This window comes from Gossypium hirsutum, chromosome D07 (assembly GCF_007990345.1).
Source record: "Gossypium hirsutum isolate 1008001.06 chromosome D07, Gossypium_hirsutum_v2.1, whole genome shotgun sequence".
NCBI lineage: Eukaryota > Viridiplantae > Streptophyta > Magnoliopsida > Malvales > Malvaceae > Gossypium > Gossypium hirsutum.
Window position 1 is genome coordinate 12093508 of NC_053443.1, and position 15771 is coordinate 12109278.

Sequence of the window (15771 nt, forward strand, 5' to 3'; positions counted from 1 at the left end):
CCCTAGAAAATTTAACAGATCTATCAACTAGTTGAATACTCATCCTAGTGGATTTTGGTTCCCTAAGACCAAATTGCTTGAACATTTTATAATGCATCAAATTAATGCTAACACCCAAATCAGCTAATGCTTTCTTAATGCTCAAACTACCAATAAAAAAAGGAATAGTAAAACTTCCTGGATCTTTCAGCTTAGTTGGTAGTTTATTTTGGAAAATAGTTGAACATTCCTCGTTGAGTTCCACAGTGGATAGCTGTTCAAACTTCCTTTTCTTTGTTAATAGCTCCTTCAAAAATTTTGCATATGTGGGCATCTACGAAATAACTTCAACAATGGGTAAGTTAATATGTAACTGTTTGAAAAGTTCAAGAAATTTACCAACTTCTGCATCCATGTGGTCTTTCTTCAACTTTGCCAGATAAGGGATCGGTGGTTTATATTCTTTAAGCATCGGTGTTTCAATCACTTCGGGATTTATCCCCTCATCAGTTTCCTTATCAGATTCCTATTGCAACTTCTTTTCAGGTTCAACCAACACTTTCCCATTCCTTAGTGTAACTACTTTCACATATTCTTTTGGGTTGGGTTCGATGTTACTAGGTAAACTACATTGTTGTCTTTCTAAAACTAATTTAGAAAACTGTCCAATTTGATTTTTGAGCCCATGAATTGACGCTCACTGGTTTTTCAAAGTTGTCTCGATCTTTTAAAAATGGTTATATGACATCGAAATAAAATTTTCCAACATCTCTTCAAGGTTCGATTTCTTCTCTTACTGGTAAAGTTGTTGTTGAAAGCCTAGAGGGGGTTGTGGTCTTTGGTTTCCTTGACCACCCCATGAGAAATTTAGGTGGTTCCTCCATCCTGCATTATAGCTATTACTATAAGGATTATTTTGAGGTTTAAAATTATTACCCATATAATTTATTTGCTCATTCTCCATGCTAGGACCGAAGGGTAAATATTCTAAATTATTTATTTCACCTCCATTAGCATCGCATTGCATCACCGGATGTACCTGCGTAGAAACACATAAACCATCAATTTTTTATTTAAAAGTTCTACCTGATTCGATAACATGGTGACCGCATCTAAGTTAAAAACACCGACTGCTTTTGTCGACTTTGTCCTCATGACTTGCCACTGATAATTATTCAATGACATCTCCTCTATAAACTCATAAGCTGCTTCAGGTGTTTTATTGTTCAGAGTACCACCGGCTGCTGCATCGATTAACTGCCTAGTTGAGGGATTCAAATCGTTGTAGAAGGTTTGAACTTGTAACCATAGAGGTAACCCATGGTGAGGGCACATTCTCAATAAATCCTTATACCTCTTACATGCATCATATAGCGTTTCTAAGTCAATCTGCACGAAGGAAGATATATCATTCCTCAGCTTAGCTGTCTTAGTCGGTGGAAAGTATTTTAGTAGGAATTTCTCGGTCATTTGATCTCATGTAGTGATAGAACCTCGTATATAAGGAGTTCAACCACTGTTTAAATTTGTTTCTCAATGAGAAAGGGAATAATCGTAGGCGAATAGCATCGTAAGAAACTTCATTTATCTTGAAAGTATCACAAACTTTCAAAAAATTAGCCAAATAAGTATTTGGATCTTCGTCCTACAAACCATCGAACTAAACAAACTGTTGAATCATCTAAATAGTGTTCGGCTTCAGTTTGAAATTATTCGCAGTAATGGTGGGAAATTACCCATATAATTTATTTGCTCATTCTCCATGCTAGGACCGAAGGGTAAATATTCTGAATTATTTATTTCACCTCCATTAGCATCGCATTGCATCACCGGATGTACCTGCGTAGAAACACATAAACCATCAATTTTTTATTTAAAAGTTCTATCTGATTCGATAACATGGTGACCACATCTAAGTTAAAAACACCGACTGCTTTTGTCGACTTTGTCCTCATGACTTGCCACTGATAATTATTCAATGACATCTCCTCTATAAACTCATAAGCTGCTTCAGGTGTTTTATTGTTCAGAGTAACACCGGCTGCTGCATCGATTAACTGCCTAGTTGAGGGATTCAAATCGTTGTAGAAGGTTTGAACTTGTAACCATAGAGGTAACCCATGGTGAGGGCACATTCTCAATAAATCCTTATACCTCTTACATGCATCATATAGCGTTTCTAAGTCAATCTGCACGAAGGAAGATATATCATTCCTCAGCTTAGCTGTCTTAGTCGGTGGAAAGTACTTTAGTAGGAATTTCTCGGTCATTTGATCTCATGTAGTGATAGAACCTCGTATATAAGGAGTTCAACCACTGTTTAAATTTGTTTCTCAATGAGAAAGGGAATAATCGTAGGCGAATAGCATCGTAAGAAACGTCATTTATCTTGAAAGTATCACAAACTTTCAAAAAATTAGCCAAATAAGTATTTGGATCTTCGTCCTACAAACCATCGAACTAAACAAACTGTTGAATCATCTAAATAGTGTTCGGCTTCAGTTTGAAATTATTCGCAGTAATGGTGTGTCTTACAATACTCGGCTCAGCCTCAAATAGAGTGGGCTTGGCATAATCATACATAGTACGAGGAGCAGGATCTAGATTTGCTGGATTTGCAGCAACCACGGGATGTAGCAGATTATTCTGATTATCAGTCATCTCATCAGTAATAATAATAACGTCCTCTTGCTCTTCCACTATACCCTGTCGACTCTGCCTTGCTTCTCTACAGTTTCTACGAGCTGTACTTTCAATTCACTATCAAATACTAATGGTCCCGACGGATTTCTTCTAGTCATAAAATAAAGGAACCTACCAGAAGTAAATAAAAGAAAAATTAAAAAACAAAAAATTAAACTAAAAATAAAAATAAAATGCAATGAAAATAAATGGCTAAATTAATAAAAATCAAATGTTCCTAATATTTTAGTCCCTGACAACGGCACCAAAAACTTGATGGTCACTAAACTAACTATAATTACAATAAAAGCAAGCACACCTATCGAGCAACAGTATAGCTATAGTGAGTAGGGAATATCTTATCCACGAAGACTAAAAGTGCTAGTAATTACCATTTTTCTATTATTTAACCGATAAATTGGGATGGTTGATTTTAATATAAATTTACTAAACTAATTTACTAAGAACGTAGCAGAGAATGAAATAGGAAAATAATTGAAGATAACGAAAGAGAAAGACAATACATAGGAAAAAATTCACCTAGACTTCACCTATTATTCTGAATCTGAATTAAACGATTTATTCACTTGTATCTTGATCCGTAGAAATCCCTAAATTATGTTAATATCTCTTTCGATAATAAGAACAACTGACTCTAGGTTGATTAATTGAAATCTCTTTCTAATTAAAACCTCTATTGTCGCATTATTTAGATTTATGGATTCCCCTATTAGATTTGACTCTAATCCGGTAGATTTATGTCGTCCTGTTTCTAAGATTGCATGCAACTCCACTCAATTATGCTAGATCTACTCTTAAACATGAACTTTTACTCCATTGAAATAAGCACATTAAATATGAATTAATATCTGATAATATTAAAACATGAATTAAGCATACATAATTGACAACAAGAATCAAGTATTTATCATGTAATTCAGAAATCAAATAATAAGATTCATCATAGGTTTCATCTTCCTTAGGTATCTAAGGAATTTAGTTCATAATCTGAATTGAAAACATCTCAAAATTAGAAAAACTACAAGATATAAAGAAATTCAATAAAACTTCGAAAGAAGTTAAAAGGAGATTTTCAATCTTGAAGGAGATCCGCTTTTGAGTTGGCTCCAATGGTGTTCTTCGAGTAATTTCTCCAATCTACTCTGAGTGCACCCTTAGATTTTCTTCTAATTGATATTTATAGACTTTAGAATGCTTAGAAAGCGTAAAAATTAGGTTTTTTCGCGTGGGAAACAGGGAGCGATATGAACACGGGCTAGCACATGGGCGTGTGGCCAGCCTGTATGGCTCACATGGGTGTGTGGCTAGCCCGTGTGGAAATGCCCAAGCCGTATGGATCCTGAAAATAGCTCTATTCGTCCAATTTTGGCTCATTTTTCGCTCATTTTGCTCCCAAATGCTCTCCTAAGTACAAAAACATTAATTTAAAGAATTAGGAACATTAAATTCACTAATTTACATCATTAATCATCTAAAAATGCATTAAGAATGAGATTAAGATATGTTATTTTTACAGCTTATTACATACATACATATACAATTGAAATACACTTATCTTTTCTTGCCGAATAAAAAGTATATAAGGTTAATTGCAGTATAAAATATTGTATGAATTAAGTCATTATTTTATCTATTTGTTAACTTGGACTTTAAATATCAACTCAAATCTGTAAATAAGGATGCATCTATTGCATAGACAGATTATATGTGCCATGTTGGAAAAACTAATAATAATTTTCCTAAATTGTATTAACTCTATGTTTTTTAACATGTTAAGTCCAAGCGTAATGTCCGTGTGTTTTAGATATACTCTATATCAAATTTGAATGGACAGTTAAATTTTGAATTATGATACCTTAAAGACTCAGTTAAAATATTTTGAAATTTAATGACCAAAGTAGAATCTAAGCATTGATTTGGAGAAATCCTATGGTCTTTAATTTGTTTTACGTGTTGGGAGGAGGTCTTTAGAATCTAGAAGAAACACACTTTTAAAATACAACACTTTGAGATATCTATAAGTGCTTGGAGAGATATCCAAATCTTGACCCACAAGTCGATCTAACGGAGTATATATACATATATATATATATGCAGACACAAGTGAGTATATTAGCTCTAGTGTTTAACTTTATGAGAAATTATAGGTGTTTCCGAAGGGTTCAACTATGGCTCATGACATATCAAGGGAAATTGCAAAACGAAGAGAAGATGGAAGGCTTCAAATGCTTGAAAATTCATGGATCACAATTCTAACCACTAATTTCGATTCAGGGGATACATCGAACACTATGAACCCACTTATAGGAGGTGACTTTCAAGGCTTGTTCGTTATTAACGGACCATTTCAGCTCTAGCCTTTCTCTTTCTTTTTTCGCTTCTTCGCTTTACAGGAACTTCCGTATTATGAAAAAATAGGGACAGCCTGGGTTTGTGAAAGAATACATTTGCATGAACATTTTTAGAAACAGAAGAGAGGCAAACATAATACACCCAGAGTTCGACAATCTACAAAGTTCATAAAACCATATCATGACTCATGAGCCTTTTATTTGTAAAGAATTTGCTAATTGGTTTTACAAATTATTAATTTGCAACTTGCTGTACCAACAATATAGATTCTTTTTATGATGTTTCCTTATTGTTCTAATTAGCAATTCCCAGAAATGATTCTTCTAATAATTTAGGTCTAATTATGCTTTCGGCTCCTGTACTTTTGAGACCTTCAACATTTAGCCTGCTACTTTTAATTCCATAAATTAAAGCTTAACTGATAACATTGTTAACTAACTTCTTTTAGATATGAATATGTGTTATTAATTTGATTTTAATTTTTAAATAACACCTTTGAATTTCCTTTGTAAATAGAAAGGAAGTAAAAGTTTCGATTTAATAAAAAGCTTGGATACCAATTTATGATCCAAGTGACATTAGCCCTAGGATTTGAATATTAAAATGTCATACACTCAAATTTAATAACATTGTAAATTGGATTTTAATTTTAAATTCTTACAAAATAAAAGTAGAATAATTAAATTTTAAAAGTATTAGACTGAGAGCAAATTAAACCTAATAATTTATAACTTCGTCAATTCTTATTAATATAATATTGAGAAACAGGAAAGGAGAGAGGATGAATGAATTTGAACCCGTGTCATTTAAGTGACTAACAGAAACTCTAATCACTGCTTCAAACAAGTGTTGGAATGCATATTATATAATTAACAACATGAATCCGTAATTTCTAGAGCTAATTATTTAAATTCTCCACTTTCTAGCATTTATGTATGGTTCAAATCCTACAAATCAAGGGCAATCCTCCATTCCAAGGATTTCTAGGGTGACCCCTTTCGAGGTAAGCTTTTGTTTTGAAATGGTAGCAAAAGACTTATATTGAAATCAGATCAAATTTGAATAGAGTTAGTGTTTTTTTAAAGAAAATATTATTTATTGTTTAACATATTTTACAATTTTTATGATTTTTTAAATGAAATCTTTTGTTTGGAATTGAACTGCAATTGAAAAAAATAATATTTTTCAAGATATTTGTATATAGTAAATGTTAACTTTATTATAATTTGGACTTATTTAATTGTTTTTAATGATATAGAGACTAAATTGATCTATTTAATAATAAAAGAACTATTTTATATCAATCCCTATAATACAAAGACCTTCCAAATACTTTAACACAAAAAATACACATTTCTATTAATAACCTTTAGAATCCATATTCCGAAAAATAAAAAGAATATAATATTTAGGTAAGGGTAAACTACACTCAAGGTTACTAAATTATTAGTAATTTTATATTTTGGTCACTCAACTTCAAAAAGTTATAAAATGATTATTGGACTATTCAAAAGTTTTCATTTAAGTCACTAAGTTGTTAAAATAGTTGTTGTATAACCTTCTCTGTTTGTACAACATGTACCAACTAAAAGCTCTCTTTTCTATTCTCTTCTACAGTTTAGTTTTTCATAAAATAGCTTTGAACGTCACGAATCTACGAACCAAAATCCAAACTACTTTCGTTTATGATCTTCGACATTGATCATTAGATCAATTTAGATCTAAAGTATCTTTTTCTACTCGTCAATGTGTATTGATTCACAGTATAGTTGTCAAACCATCTATTGGAGCTTGCTAGCTGGACTTTTTTAAAAAATATAATAGTCCAGTGACTTAAATAAAAACTTTTAAATACTTTAGTGGTCACTTTGTAATTTTTTAAAGTTGACTGATCAAAACGAAACTTACTAAATAGTTTAGTGACCTTAATTGTAGTTTACCCTTTAGATAAAAATATCGATGTGATCCGACCAACTTGGGGGCAGTTTAGTAAATCCAGCCCGAGACGAAAAAATGGAATTCAACCTTAAGAGGACAACTTACTTTCAGCCCCCACTGCACTCACCATCACGTGCCCTCACATCCACATTTGACTTCTCACCAATCTCATAAAATGACCCTTTTAACCTCCTTTTCCACCATACGTTTACATCACGCGCTATAAACTCGCGGTAACACAATTCAGTACATTTTATACAACAGCGAAAAGATCTAATTTGGTCTTGTACTTTTTTGTGGTTTTGATCTTCATTAAATCTTATCATTATCATCACAAGTAAATCATGAATCGTACATTTGCACCGATGAGCTACGTGTCAATATCTGGACTGTTGATCAAACACGTTTATCTTGATCCCAGACAAAGATGCGGATTTCCAGAACTGTACCTTCAAAATCATCTAATTTTGCAAAAAAAAGAAAAAAATTTATTCGTGCAAGTGCAAGTGGCCAAGTGGGGTGCTTTATGTTTAATCCTCTTTTTTTCTCCATTTTTTCTGAGTTTTATTTGTGCTTTAATATGAAACCTTTTTTTAGGGTTTTTTAATGGTTGATAAATTTGGTTTGGATCTGGGAATTAGGCTTCAAGGTTGTTCTTTTATAAATGTTTTTTTTTTCTGAACTTTAATGCCCTATTTTTCTATTGAATTTTAATGTTAGGGTTGTTTATTGCTAGTTTTTCTAGCAGATTTAAACTCTTTGTGCTTTCGATTTCAATATACTTGTCTTTTTTGGCTTTGAGTAAGGATAAGCTGAGCTTTATTCTCTTCTAGAAATTTTAGTTCTGTTTGTTTACTGAGAAATATTGAAAAAAAAATTACAAATCCTGGAAAAATTTTAGTTTATTGAAGCTTGAAACAAACCCTTGATTTCTTCTCTTCTCTAAGCTTTTATTTAGTAAATTCAGCTCTTGAACTAGTGTTAAAATCCAATAAAATTTTCTTATTGACTTTTGAAGTTTTTAGTTAAAAAATATGGAAGATCATAAGGTGTTTGACATTTTGTCTTTAATTCTTAAGGCTTTATAATATGCATGATCATCACATATATATAAGTGCCCCTCTTTCTTCTTACTTTTCCAGTCAGCTAGGAAGATTCCAGAATCTTCGGCGAGTTTTTGGTGAACAATTTGCTCCATTTACAGTGAAATATATATACATATATATTATATTGCCAGGATTGTCTAGGATCGGTGACTTAAATCGAAGTTATCATCTTTCATTACATGTGATATTACTTCACTGTTTAATGCTCACAAAGTTATGTTTCTTTTATCTTTTTGAATGGACATATATATATGTATGTATATACATGTATATGCTGTCCATAGTACTAATGTTGCTGTTAAGATCATAGTATATTGAATGTTACATACGGTTGCGCTGTTGTGGTTATGAACAGTGTTGTCAAGGGCGCAAGGTGCACTTTGGGCGCCAGCATCCTTATATTGCCTCAGGCGCAAGGCGCTACAAAAAACGTTAGCCCGAGTGAAGGGAAATATGCATATGTGTGAGTTTTTGTAAGTGTTTGTGTGTATATATAATATATAAAGCTTAAGATATAAACTCCAAAGTGTGGTCTGCAATTTATTGGTCAATGTGCATGATTTCCTTATGGTCAATGTTGTTGAATGCTCAAATATTGAGAAATGTAGAGTTTGATATTATCTTTTTCTTACTAGTAAAGCTATATCTAATGAAAATAAGTGAAAATTAAAAGAAATTGAAGAGAAATTCAATCAGGCAGGGTTTTTTTATGCTTATCGCCTTATAAAAAGTGCGCCTAAGTGCACTGATCAAATGGGCCTCGCCTGGAAGGGTCTGAGGCATTTTTGTTGAATAATGCTAAGGCGCAAGGCGCACACCTTGACAACACTGGTTATGAATTTCTTAGGTTGTGTTTGGGAACTTAAATTTCAAAAGATGATTTTGAATTAAAAAATAGTGCAATTGGAATGTTACATTTGTGATTATGCGAGTGTTTTGCATCATAAACACATGTAGGTGAAACAATATTATATCACGCATAAAACTATTCCTTTTTTAATTTTTATAAAGAAATTGAAACTCATATAAAACCATTACATATTAGAATAACACAATGGTTCTAAAATGAATAAATAAATTGTTTTCAAAGAAAATGTGATTTTTGAACAAAAAAGTTCACGACCACGACAGTAGCGACACGTTACCTCCACGAAATCTGCAATGAAATTCTCTACTGCAGTTTAGAGATGTGCATAGAGGCTAATGTTCTTTTGAACAGTTTTTTCATGTTATTACATGATTTGTTTTTTTGACATTTATCTTTAATTTTTTCAGGATGGTTGGAATCGCGAGTTATGGATGTATTTCTATTGCATTGGGGTAATGGTAACAGAATTTATCATATTCTATGGTAAGCAATCCATTATGATTAGAGTATTTGTCTACTAAGTATATCTTCTAGGCAGTATATTCTTATTATTTACTTTTTTCCTGTTTGCAGATCTTAGTTTAGTTAAAGATATGATACATTATCAATTGACAACGAGAGAGAGCACGTTTGTAGCCATTCATACATGGTCATGGATGCATACAAGCGTGCTCTCTATCGGTGTCATGTGATTTGTACATGTCTCTCTTCGGTGTCTATTTGCTGCAATAGCTGGCAGGCGATTCTTTCTTATTCAGCTCCAATTCCTTTAATGAAACATTAAAAAATAGATTGATCGTCATTATCGTGAATACAAGGAGTGGCTACAAGCATGTAACCTCAGAGTCTCAATAGATTTCCATTATTAATGTTTGATCATGAATTTGTGGGGTTGAAGATATTTCCTTCACTAGAAAATAGAAATAGAAAAATTAACACGAATTTTAAACCCAAGTATCTATTCTGTTTATTAACTAAAGTTCTGTTCATAATATCTACTAGAATAAGTAGTATGCATATTGGTCCTTTCGTCATTGCACCGATATTCGCAAACTGCTTGCATCTTAAGATAAATAGGATGAAATTTAGGTATGGTGTCTTGCTTTTGTTCGTGGCGATGAAGTTAAACCGTTTTGCTAGCTTTGAACCATTATGATCATTTGAAGCTCATTGAATGATGTTAAAGGAAGTAAGGAACTTCTATCGTCAGAATCTAAAATCAATGTCCTTATAAGATCCTTAGTGTTTGCTTTTCAGTTTCTTTTCATATTCCAACCTTATAAGATCCATTGTCCGTTTGATCAATTGTTCTTTGTAAGATGTACATGTATCAGGTTTATATACTGTTGTGTTGTGCAGGAATTTCTTCATTGACATTAAAGAGAAGTTTCATGTAGGTAAATTCTTTGCCCGTGCTTGGTGAATGTGGCTGATATTGCACTGTAACTTTTACTTGGTTTTGTTTTGCTTGAAAGAACTAAAATATGACTCTGGACCGTATTTTTTATATGTAATATCATTGGTAGGCAATTATATACTGATACTATAGGGAGAATGAAGAGTCAATGTAACATAGGGTAAATAGATATGGCAACTTATAACAATTCAATATGATATCCATGACCAGTTGGGCAACCCAACTGACCTGCACCATTGTTGTTCGCCCCCCCCCCCCCTTCCCCTTGTTTGTAGGCATGCATGCTTAGAAGTACCTTTTGCGATTTTTGTTGTTAGGACATTTGGCATATTGTTTTTAGCGCAAAATAGATACAAATTTTTTCCTACATAAAGTCTTATAAGATATTAATTGCATGCATCAATAAATAGCTCATATTTGAGTGAAAGATTTGATATGTTATATAAATTGTGATAATGAAATGCATGCTCTTTGCATAAAAAGATGAATTTCAATTTCTCAAAACATATAGGTATTTCGGTTTACCGTTAAATACCTATCCGATGAATCGAAGGTATAAAAAGAAGCTGTTGAATGTATCAGCTATCAAGGAAGAAATACCTGGATCGGAACCGGGAGCTTGTTCAATTGGTTCATGTACCCATCTTCTAAGAGGTGGTAACTATCACGCTTCAATCTATTCTGAGTCGGAAATGGCTTGAACTCTTTATCACTCTTCTCTCTGAATTTTTGAATGAGGGAAACGAAACCACTGCCCTTATCACTCATAATTATAGGCTTTTAGGCTTTTTTTTATATGGCCAAGGTATCGTTCATGTCCATTTGACCATCTGTGAAGACTAATTTTTTTGGAGCATCTCATTCTCAAGTCTCATAATGATAAACATAGCGGTAAGTGCCTTCGTTTCAACACTTTAACACTGTTTTCTCTCGGGAAATTTAACTCGGTTTGAAGATATAGGATTCATGGATTTCATACCCGATGAATGTAATCATCTTGAGTTGGTGTTATGCTTGTGACTGATTATAGCTGAAACCTTGTTTTAAAGCATGTATGATTGCTTGAGCATTGGTCTATTGATGTTGAACTTTTTAGGTTTACCAGGCAATGTGTAGAACTGAAGTGAAGATCAATCAGTGAAATGGTGAATAGGTTGATTCTACATTGAATAACATGACCTCCAATCTTGTATCTTCTTGTTTTGAAAGTGTTGACAAGAGATGTTTGGCACCTCGTTTAGTATCGGTCAACCTAAAACCTAAAAATGTGACTGTTTTCCAAGAATGCGCCCGTATCTGATTGGTATTGGAGCTCTATTAGAAAGTTTTTTCTCATTTCACTTGCAGGGGTTGGCCTGCATGCCGTATCTCTCTTGCATTCGATGTGCATGTTTGTTTTCCCTTCCTAGGGTGATAGCAATATGTATATATTAACCTCTTTTTTATAGCAATATGTATATGTTAGCCTTTTTGAGCTCTAAATGTACTATATGCCATGCTTGAACTGTCAATGAGTTGTTTATTTATAGGCCTTCCATATGTTAGAGTTTCTGCATTCGATCGATTTGGTTATTGGTTTTGGCAGTTTTCTTTGTTCTTTTTAAGTTCTTGTATAGCAATGTGCATGCTTGTAACAGAGATGAATGATAATCTAGGACCCCTTCCAAGGTGTCGGGACCACCACTAAATCCCCCATCCAACCCTTTCGGGAATGCATTTTACAGTGTTGGTTCTGGACTGATTCGAGGAGGATTAGGTTGGTAGCTAACCATTCCATCAAATATCTTTCTTGTGCATCATTTTAGTAAATGCATTACAATTCTACTACTTCACTTTTTTCAGATAGGCAAACACGAGTTTCAGCGATTGACAATTTCTTTTTCCTTTTAATCCTAACAATACCATTTTAGCGATTCAGATAGCTCAACAAAATTCTGAGGTAAAACCATTGAAGTAATCTCCCGAGTAGTTGGTCTGCTTCAATTAACAGATAAGCAAGTACTTCTCCGATCCTCAGTATTACATCCAAGTGAACGATCATGCATGCATGCATGTATGTGGATCTTTTTATTGTTTTGTTGCATGTTCAGGGTCTTTGGACAATTACTGAGCCAGTTGGAGGGCAGCACTCCTATAAACCTCCCATTGATGGCATTTGCTACGAACTTGGTCCTTACCGGCATCTCATTAGGTCCATCAGGAAAGTAAGTTCGGATAGTTGTAATGCTTTAAGAGCTTCAAATTTGATCTTTGCATAAACATCAACTCTCTAATTCGCGCCAGGGTCAGTCCAGAGGGGCCAGTTTCTCCAAGTACTGCTGCTGTAAGGTATTATTGGTTTCAGTAGGGGGAGGAGATGCCCCATTGCTTGAGTAATTGCATATGCCGGATCGCATTACTTCATAGTTCCGTGGATTTGTTTGTGCATAGGCACCTTCTAATAGCAGGATTTAACCCCAAATTTAGTTTTTCCTTGTTTCAATCCAATCTGTTATGCTTGGAAATTCTGATTAATTATCTTATTTTAATTGTGTTTTACACTTTGTTTCTTTGTTGTGAAATAAACAATGAACCCTAATTTGCTGCATAATTATTTGTTACTTAAATTAGTGAAAAAGAATGAAGATAACAAGTTTTTGCAAATTGCATTTGTTTGAGTAGCTTAGCAAATATTGAGAAAGGAAATGCTTTGATTGCAATTAATAGTATGCAGATATGTGTACCTTTCTAGTGTTTGATTAAAATGTATTTTTATTAAAAACATTTAACTCAATTGTATGATTTTTTATTTTGGTTATGGCTATTTTTAAGGAAAATATTCTATCAGGAATATTTAATGAAGTTAATTATTTGTACTATTATAAAAATAGAAAGATTAAATTAAATCCTCTCTTAGGATTAAATTTTAAATTTGAGTAATTATATCTTAAAAAATTTAAATTTAAAGATTAAATTAGAAAAATTGTCAAAAATTAATATAGATAAAAGAAATAGGGCAATTTATCAAGAAAAGTCGTCTTTTTTTTAAATTTATCGAAATGGGCCAATTTTTTGATTATTTACCGGAATAGTCTATTTTTCGAGAAATTGCGTCCACATCAGCGCAATGTTAGGGTACGTGTCAGGACATCGCGGCGATTTCCTTCCACGTCAGCAGGTCGCGCTAACGTGGCCGTGATGTCCTGACACGTAGCGCGTTCCGGGGGACGCGATTTTAACATTTTTTCACGTTTGGTTTTTTGGCTTTTAGGATTTAGGGTTCAGGCTTTTTAGGGTTTTTAGGTCCTTGAATAAATTATTTCGAGTTGACGTTTCTGAGCAAATAGTATAAAATTGCTTCTACCAGGATGCTATTTGAGAAGAAATTGTGAAATCCCGCCCTCATGGACGCGATTTTGCTACAGTAGGTCATGTAAGAAATATTTTTTTTTTGACGTTTCTGAGCAAATAGTATAAAATCGCTTCTACCAGGATGCTATTTGAGAAGAAATTGTGAAATCGTGCCCTCGTGGACGCGATTTTGCTACAGTTGGTCATGTAAGAAATAATTTTTTTGACGTTTCTGAGCAAATAGTATAAAATCGCTTCTACCAGGATGCTATTTGAGAAGAAATTGTGAAATCGCGCCATCGTGGACGCAATTTTGCTACAGTAGCAAGTTTGGGCTGAGTATAAATTAGGCAGAAAATGTTCTTAGAATGCATAAGTCATAGCAGAAACAATTTAGAGAGGCTAAGAAAGTTAGAGTTTCAAAATGAGTGAACGTATTAGTGCTGTTATTTACTACGATGGTGAGGTTTGCCACACCGAGAATGGTGTTTTTTTGTCGGAAAATACGGTGCGACTGTCATTTAACCAGAACATAGATTTGATAGAACTTCGTAAAAAAATTAGGCGTAAAATCTTCGGAATGACGCCAATGAAAGTTCTGTCAATCACGTATCGATTTTGTTCTTGTGTTGATCCGGTGAGGGTTTTTTACCTAATTAGGATAGAAAAAAAAATTACTGAAATAGTATATCAGAAAAAAAAAATTACCAAAATAGGTTACTTTTTCATTGGAGCCTATTTGGTAGGCGCCAATAAATAAAATAATAATATTTTTTTGATTAAAATATAAATTATACTTTTCCGGGTTAATATATAACCCGTATAATACATAGTATTGGCGCCTATCTGGAAGGCGCCAATGGTGGTGCCTATTTGGGAGGCGCCAATGATGGTGCCTATCTAGGAGGCGCCAATGGTGGTGCCATATTAGAAGGCGCCAATGCTGTGATTTTTCTCTATAATACCCCCAACACAGACATAAATTTGACTACAAAAACGGAAGAAAGAAGAAGGAAGGAAGCAGAAGAAAAGAAGGAAGGAAAAGAGAAAAAAATTAGGTATTTTGGTTTTTTTTTAAATAGAATGTAGAGTTTTGTTAGTAAATTTATTATTCGAAAGTTATTTTGCCATGTTATTAATTTTGTTAGTTTCTGAATGAAAAATTTTGCATTAAAATTTTTATGTATTTTGTTTACATTTTGAAACTGTTTTAAGAAATTTGAAATTCTTTTTTTACAGATCTAATATTGAAAATGGAGAATCAGTTTTTTGTATGCGTTTATTTCGATGGAGAAATTTTAACAACTGTGGGATGTATATTTGAATGTCGCAAACAAGTAGCAATGAGATTTGATAGAAATATCTTGTTTGATGATATGAAGGAAAAAATTAGTGAAAAAATTTATAGACGTTGTGGGAGAAGGATATCAAAAGTTTTCTACAAGTTTCCAGTATCAACAGATCCAATAAAATTTACCGAAATAGAACTTGTAGACGATGAAGACGTGGAAACAATGATCGCTCTTTATTGTGGGACTTCGAGTAACAAAAATGCACTGATTCAGTTATTTGCTGAGTTAGCCAGTGTGGAGGCAACTGAAGATCCCACTCCATTAGGTGAAGAAGATGGAGTTGAAGCGCCATGTATGGTGGTTCCGGTATCGTATGTTGATAGCCAATCACCTATACATGGGATAAATATTGATCTTAATGCTGCAGCCGAGACTGATGTGGTTGGTGATGATGTATACTATAGTAGTGATCCTGTTGATTACGAAGTGGATAGTGAGAGTGATCCCGACGCAGACGAGGTCCCGGATGATATTGACGACGAAGGGGTGAATGAGGATGGAAATGTTAATGCGTCTTCAGTCGAAAACCAGATTCATCGTATTGTGATACACAATAATCCTGGGGCACACATGTCTCGGATAGACCCCGATGCGGCACGGGCAGCTAAGTTTCCGGAGTACCCTGAAATACCACATAGTTACCGAATGGGCGTATATTCTGATCCAGATGAGTTACGCGTGGGCCAGAGATTTGAAAGTAAGGAAGAATGTATGTTTGCAATTAAG

General features: G+C 33.6%; 1 protein-coding gene and 2 non-coding genes across 3 annotated transcripts; all 3 read left to right on the top strand.

Moving 5' to 3' along the window:
* The first annotated feature begins 1294 nt into the window (after nucleotides 1-1294).
* On the top strand, nucleotides 1295-1401 carry LOC121219615 (small nucleolar RNA R71). Its single transcript, XR_005916505.1, has one exon. It is a non-coding gene; the product is annotated as a small nucleolar RNA R71 (small nucleolar RNA).
* A 693-nt stretch (nucleotides 1402-2094) lies between these two features.
* LOC121219616 (small nucleolar RNA R71) lies at nucleotides 2095-2201 on the top strand. The gene has a single exon (XR_005916506.1). It is a non-coding gene; the product is annotated as a small nucleolar RNA R71 (small nucleolar RNA).
* An 8704-nt stretch (nucleotides 2202-10905) lies between these two features.
* LOC107954003 (uncharacterized) lies at nucleotides 10906-12903 on the top strand. Its single transcript, XM_041096810.1, has 4 exons — nucleotides 10906-11020; nucleotides 12303-12361; nucleotides 12454-12567; nucleotides 12647-12903. Exons 1-4 carry the CDS (start codon nucleotides 10906-10908, stop codon nucleotides 12737-12739), a joined length of 381 nt encoding a protein of 126 aa, XP_040952744.1. The 3' UTR covers nucleotides 12740-12903.
* The last annotated feature ends 2868 nt before the right edge of the window (nucleotides 12904-15771 follow it).

Coding starts and splice junctions, on each gene's coding strand:
- LOC107954003 (XM_041096810.1), top strand. CDS start 10,906: ATGAATCGAAGGTATAAAAAGAAGCTGTTGAATGTATCAGCTATCAAG. Junction 12,362..12,453: donor TTCAATTAACAGATAAGCAA/GTACTTCTCCGA, acceptor TTGCATGTTCAG/GGTCTTTGGACAATTACTGA. Junction 12,568..12,646: donor TCATTAGGTCCATCAGGAAA/GTAAGTTCGGAT, acceptor AATTCGCGCCAG/GGTCAGTCCAGAGGGGCCAG.